Genomic DNA, 7,218 nt, shown 5'->3' with positions numbered 1-7,218 from the left:
ATTTTGATATTCTGATAATGTGTAATGTCGCCAACTCACTGGGAGGGGGATCTCCGAGCGGTTGCTTACCTTTGCGCATGCAATTCAGTCGCTAGGCGACAGCAGATGTCTGAGGGATTTCCTGTTTGAGGAGAGTACGCAAAAACTATGCAAGACGCGAGGCGTAAATAAAGTGTGTGGATTTTAATCGGAATGATTCCTTGCTTTTTTATTTCTGAAGATAGAATTTTAACAACCTTCTGATAATATCCCAAACATTCATAAATATTTCACTCCATTAAAAAGATTCATCCTAAAAAATATTTGCAATTTATTTATAGTTTACTTAACGCATAATTTACAATGACTTTGAGGTACACAACAAGGTACAGTTTCAAACAATTTTATTAACTAGGTAGAAATAATAATAATAAAATGTGAGAAATGAATTATGCTTCACTAACCACAATTTTTTTTTTTTTCTCACTAAAGTTGTAAAAATATTTTCAATGGACTTGCTTGTGCTATCACCAATACTTGAAGAAAAACAATCTTTCAAAGTCTTCCATTGCTTTATATGATGGTTTGGACAAAGCTGCACTTCATTTTATAAGCTACAGCTGTTCATAAGCTAACAATTTAAATAAAAGAGCAGCTAAAGAAAATGGAAGATATCACAATGTGCATCTCCTCTAATGCTGAGGTGAATTTGATTAATAACACATAAACGAGAATAATCCCATCAGTCATTCGATGAACGACTTCAGAGCTAGGCCTTACATCTGTGAAGGAGTTAATGCTGATATTTATGAATTGATTATCACTCTAACAAAAAAGGGAATTCTTGCAATAATTTAATATAATTTACAAACTTTAAATTTTAACAATATCTTCATGATATTTCTGTTCTAAAATAAGACTTGACATCGTACATTTTTAAATAAATTCCGGATTCCAGGAAGTAAAAAATCGGAACATAATCAGCCTTGTCAAGATGTAGAACATTAGAGCTAAAGATAAAACTAATAACAAAAGCTGGGATTTACATTCTGATAATTGACAATTGTTATAGGAAATAACAGGAGCTATATAGTTGACAATTTTAAATATCAATGTTTTTTATTTTGTTTTCTCATGAGAAGATCTTTTGCTTTAAATCATGCGTAAAAATTTGATCAAGCTAATGTAAAATTATGTTTGATGCTTTAAACAATGTCATTAAATCTTAAAATCTTCTGAAGTGATGTTATCCGAATTCTATCAAAGCAGTGAACATAATTTAGTGAAAAATTAAGTAGTTAGACTTTAATTTCTAAGATTTTATTAACTCATTTTCATCCTAAAAAAAAACTTAGAAGGATAGTTTTGAGTTAATTAAGATTTAAGATTTTCAAAAATGACACCTGTACTAAAACATAAACAAAAATCAGATAAACAAATTTATAATTATTTTAATAGATATTTTTTTACTCTGTAAATATTATAGACCAGATTATTGTTAAGAAATAATTTATTACAAAAGTATAAAAAGTCACAAAATATACAAAGTATGATTTAATGCTACATTTCTTCATCCGATTCAGAATCACCAGTCTCTATAACAAAAGACCTAGATAGATTTCGCACTAGGGCTAAACGAATTATATTAACTCGGTCGCTATCGCCAATTGTATCCTGAAAAGAAAAATAAATAAATTTATTGTTTTCTCAAATTTTTAAAAGTAAGTGTTGCTGTTGTTGTTATTTCCGATTTAATGGCACAAGGGCCACATATGGCCATGCTGCGCCAAACCTGTGGTTAAAGCCATGAATAAAAGGTAAAATTTTAAATATCATAATTGAAAAATGGTCTTAAATGCATAAAATCCAGCATAACAGAAATCAGAACATACATAATAAAAGCTAAAAAATTTCAAATGTGAGAATAAAAATCAAATATCTAAAAAGGTTACAATATGTGGGGACAATGCATAAAAAAAAAAAAAAAAAAAAAAAAAAAAAACTTAATCGATGGTGATTAGGGATTGCAATACCGGTATTTTGAGCCATTTGTACAATTTTGTAATACTGGTATTCACAAGTTTAAATACCGTTTTTTCGGTATTTATTAGAAATTTTTGAAATTCTCTCCACTATATGTTCAGGTATCGCCAACATAGCAAAATAGTATACGTTTTTGTTTTTACGTCTCCCTAACGGGCGAAATTAATTAGCCAATTAATGGCTTAAATCTAAATTAGCGAAATATGGATTATCCCTGAAAGAAGAGATATTCTATCCATAACGACTGATGGAGCAATAGTTATGAAAAAAGGTGGAAAGTTGACGGCGCAAATAAGCAATTGTGCTATGCTCATGGAATTCAATTAAGAAGAATAGACGTATTATACCAAAAAAAAAAAAAAAAAAAAAAAAAAAAAAAAAAAAGAACAGAAGAATCCAAATACTGTGGATATAGAAACTTCGGATTCCAACTTTGAAGAGAGTGAGAGTGATATTGGCAATGAAGATAATGACAATGCAATTGTTGAAGAAGATATTGATAATGAGGATGAAATATTAACCCATCAAGAATTGCTTCCTATAGTTTATAAAGTTCGAAAAATTGCTAAGATATTTAAACGTTCCCCTACAAAAAATGCCATATTACTAAAATATATACTAACTGAAAATAAAACAGAATATATGTTAATATTAGATTCTAAAACACGTTGGAACAATTTACTCCTAATGATGAAATGATTTTTGAAACTGAGAAATCCAATCCAAAAAGCAATTAAACCTGTAAATTAATTTTTCAGATAGTGAATTCGACTTAATATCCAGAACTGTATCAGCGCTAATCCCAATAAAACTGACTATTGAGGCATTATGTCGGAGAGATTCTAATTTATTAACAGCTAATGCAACAATAAATTTCATGTTGCAGTCACTGAAAGAACAACACACATCACTATCTGAATAATTATATATTACATTGAAAAATCGCACAGAAGAAAGGCAAACCGAAATTGAAAATGTCTTATGGTATTTACACAACTGTAATGATTTTAAAAATGAAAATGAAAAAGAAGAAAAGATACTAACCAATTCAAATCTGATCAAGTTTATAGTAAAATTTTTTACCCACAAACCTAGCCACATTCAGAAGAATTCGGTACAGTTATCGGAGATTATGATGACACTAATGTCGATAGTGAAAAGGAATTGTCTCTTGATCAAAAATTAGAATTAGCGATAAATAAAAAAAAATTTCAACGAACCAAAATACAATACAGAAATCAGCTCTATCCAAAAACATCCGACAAGAAATCGATTTATTTGAAGATGAGGGATTTAGAGGTAAACACTTGGAAAAAATGTATCTCGCATTGTACCACCAACTAGCGTAGATGCCGAAAGAGCGCTTTTGAGAGCTGGTCATTTTTGCAGAAAATTACTTTTCAGGATTAATGACAGTACAATGGATGCATTATGTTTTTTAAGATCACATTTCAACAATTTGTAATAATACCCCAGACTGAATAGTGATATTTACACTTTTTTGTGATTTAAATAAATAAGATGTTCTTTTACTTTTTTGTGATATTTACACTCTCTAATAAAACTGGCAAATAAAACAAAGAAATACCTGCGTTTTCTTGATTTTTCTAAAATTTCTAATACCGGTATTGAAATTTTGGTCCGATATTGCAATCCCTAATGTGATTAAAAGAACGGCATTCATTTAAAATATGTATGACCGTATAATCAACATTGCATGAAGTGCATAAAGGACATCTTTCACCTAACAAAAGATGTTTATGAGTAAATCGGGTGTGCCCGATGTTGTTCGAGTCAATTTGACATCGAGTTCACACACCGGAACAATTGGCCATCGTTTTAAGTTGGGTTTATTATTTTGTCATTTATTTGATATTCGAAAATCCCGAAATGTTTGCCATTGTAGGCCTATGTACGAGAAATAACTCTTCTTTATATCACAATAAGGAATTGGCCGCCGCAATAAAATGGATGCTGCTTTTGCCGCATCATCAGCGATTTCGTTTCCAACTATACCGACGTGACCAGGAATCCAACCAAATAAAATCTGAATATTCCTGTTCGTAAAAGATGAAATATATCCCAAACCAAAGGATGCTTAGAATTTTGGGGTTGGTTGGGAGAAACAAGAGCGCTCATATTGTCTGAGTATAAGCAAAATTTATGATCACGTAAACGTGAACCTTTCTCAGGGGCGAGTAAAATCGCCATTAGCTCAGCTGTGAAAATTGAAAACGAGTTTCGCAAGCGGCTACTAAACGCTTCTTGAGCAATGACAACAGCCCATGGCTAGTTGTTTTTGAACCATCAGTAAAGATGGGAACGTATGCAGAAAAATGATCGCGATGGTTTAAATAGAGCTTTTGTAAAACTACTGGAGCTGTATTTGCTTTATGATACTGTGAAAAGGGATTATAGGGGCAGATCTCTGGGATATCCCAGGATGGAATTGATAAACAATCTAATTTACGGATTTGTACATCAGAAAATTCAAAATCAGTAAGAATAAAGAATATTAGAAGAAGGAAAATATTAGAAGGACCAGCCGCTATAGTCTTGACAGTCCAATAGGCACAGTTATATGGCGTATAGGATGATTTGAATGACTCTGAAGATGAAAAAAATATTGAGTGCTTAACAGTTTTTGACGCAAATTCAAAGGCATTTGGTTACAAACTATGCACCGGTGATGTTCGGAAAGCACCAGAACAGAGCCGTAAGGCAGAATGATGTATTGTGTTCAAATGTCGTAAAACATTAGAGCGAGCAGTTAAATACACTTCGCATCCATAATCAATACGGGAGATTATAACAGATTGATAAATGCGAAGTAAAGATGTCCTGTCTGCTCCCCATGATGTTGTTGAGAGGACTTTCAAAATATTGAGGGATTTCTCACACCTCTTTCTCAAATGAAAAACATGAGGTAGGAAAGTGAGTATGCGATCAAAAATAATCCCCAAAAAATTTACCTCTTGAATTATTGGAATATTAACATCTCGTATACGTATTACAGGATCAGGGTGGAGTCCAATTTGACAAAAATATACACAACGGCTCTTTTCAGGAGAGATCGTATGCCCATTTTCATCACACCAAGCAGTAAGTTTGTTTGAAGCTCTGGAGTTGTCGTTTTATTAAAGCCATATTAGACCCCTGACAGGTGATCTGTATATCATCCACATGCAATGTTCCATAAACGGACGATGGTAAAACATGAAGGATTTGAACTTAAATGGAGAATAAAAAGGGTGACACTCAAAACACTTCCCTGGGGGACACCCTCATTTTGAATAAAAGAATCAGAAAAGTATTACAAATACGAACACGAAAAACACGAGTGTTTAAGAAATTCTGTATAAAATTTGGTAGGTTACCCTTAAAGCTGCAGTCAGCTAAAACACGAAGGATGCCATATCGCCAAGTACGATCATACGCTTTCTGTATATCTAAAAATACAGAAACAAGATGGTCTCTATTTACAAACACGTTACGTATTTGCGACTCAAGATACACAATATTATCAAGAGTAGATCGTCCACGACAAAACCCACTTGGAATGGTGGGATGCATACAGTTTTCTCCAATTCATGAAGAAGATGTGCATTACCATGCGCTCAAGGGTTTTGCAAAGGCACCTTGTCAAAGCGATTAGTCTGTAATTTAATGGGTCTTTGGGACCCTTCCCCGCTTTTAAGATGGGAACTACAGTAGTTTCTCGTCACTGGGTTGGAAATAAATGTCCAAATCCTATTATATAGACAAAGAAAGTGCGTAAGAGATGTTTCATCCAGATGGCGAAGCATACTGGACGAAGGGTGCAACTAGTATGGAGATTAGATGTTAGTATACAAACTCCGCCTGCATTTGGAGCTCCAATATCACTATCCTTCCTTAATGAGTTATATCCTCGCAACATTAAATAAGTATTTGGTTTCAAAAAAGTTTCTTGAAGTGCAATACAGATAGGGTGTGCCGCATTGATAAGAGCTTTAAGATCTGCAAGTTTCGACCTGATGCCGCGACAATTCCAAGAGAGGAAAGAAACCATTAAACAGCTTTAGAGGGAACTTTATTAATGACAGTACGTGGAGTTGCTTGCTGAACGCAACTCATTTGGATATCTTCTTCATCCTCTGAAGGATGGATTTTTAATAGCTCTGTACTTGTCGATGGATTACCAAACAAAGATGGTAAATCTTTTGTGGGGTGACCAACTTTTTCCAGTTCTAGAGCAACTGATCTTTTTGAATTCAAATCTTTAAGAGAAGGTCCCTGTTTCGAATGTTTTAAAGCAAGAGATCTTTGAGATTTAAACATTTTTTTTTTTTTCTTGTTTACCTTATTTGGCCGTTGTTCTGCTATAGGACTATCAGAGATTCAATCTGAATCAGTATCAGTTATTAAAATGACAACACGTTTAGTTTGTATTCCAGATACTGAAACAGATTTTTTAATGACAGATGCATAGCTTTTTCCCTTCTGTGGGTGTTTGAGCTTGCACCAGGCGTTTAGCTTCAGGAAATGATAAGTTGTTTCTCGCTTTAATAGTGATAATTTCTTTTCCAAGCTGCCATTTAGGACAAGAGCGAGAGTAGGAAGTATGCTCACCCCCTGCAATTCACACATTTTTCATTAGATGTACATTCAGAGCTCTCGTGGTCGGCTACTGCACAACGGGCGCAGGTAAGTATCCCGCGGCAATTAGCTTTAGAGTGGCCAAAACGCTGGCAATTAAAGCACCTTAAAGGATTCGGTATAAAAGGCTTAACTGGTAATTTCATATAGCCTGCCTTTATAATCTCGGGTAACTTGGAAGAATTGAAAGTCAAAATTAAATGTTTGGTTGGAAGGAGCTGCCCATCTCGCCAAATATTGATGCGACGCACATGAGTCGCTCCTTCGGGTTTAAGCTCATCAGTGATTTTTTCCAAAATATCATTTAGTAATTCTCCGCAGGTTATCACACCTTTAGAGAAATTGAAAGTTCGATTAGTAGTGACATTGATTTGTATTTTTGCTAACGCCTTTAGTTTTAAAATTTGTTGAACTTGTTTACGAGAATTTACCTCAACAAGTAAATCTCCAGAACGTAGCTTTCGTATAGAAATAACTTCGCCAATAGTGCTTACAATGGCCTTTTGAAAAAGAAACGGCGATACCGAATTAAATGTTTCTTTTTCAGTTAAAATTCTC

At 33.6% G+C, this 7,218-nt stretch overlaps 1 protein-coding gene across 1 annotated transcript in view; it reads right to left on the bottom strand.

Moving 5' to 3' along the window:
* Window positions 1–1,471: 1,471 nt before the first annotated feature.
* Window positions 1,472–7,218, bottom strand: part of LOC129965910 (nuclear pore complex protein Nup85-like) — a 58,718-nt gene continuing 52,971 nt past the window's right edge. Inside the window, exon 23 of the mRNA XM_056080188.1 lies at window positions 1,472–1,653. Within this exon, the coding sequence (XP_055936163.1) occupies window positions 1,540–1,653 (114 nt within the window). The 3' untranslated portion in view covers window positions 1,472–1,539. The remainder of the gene's footprint in view (window positions 1,654–7,218) is intronic.

Source organism: Argiope bruennichi, chromosome 4 (assembly GCF_947563725.1).
Source record: "Argiope bruennichi chromosome 4, qqArgBrue1.1, whole genome shotgun sequence".
NCBI classification, from domain to species: Eukaryota; Metazoa; Arthropoda; class Arachnida; order Araneae; family Araneidae; genus Argiope; species Argiope bruennichi.
Note: the sequence above shows the minus strand (reverse complement) of the source record. Positions and strands in the feature narration are given on the sequence as shown.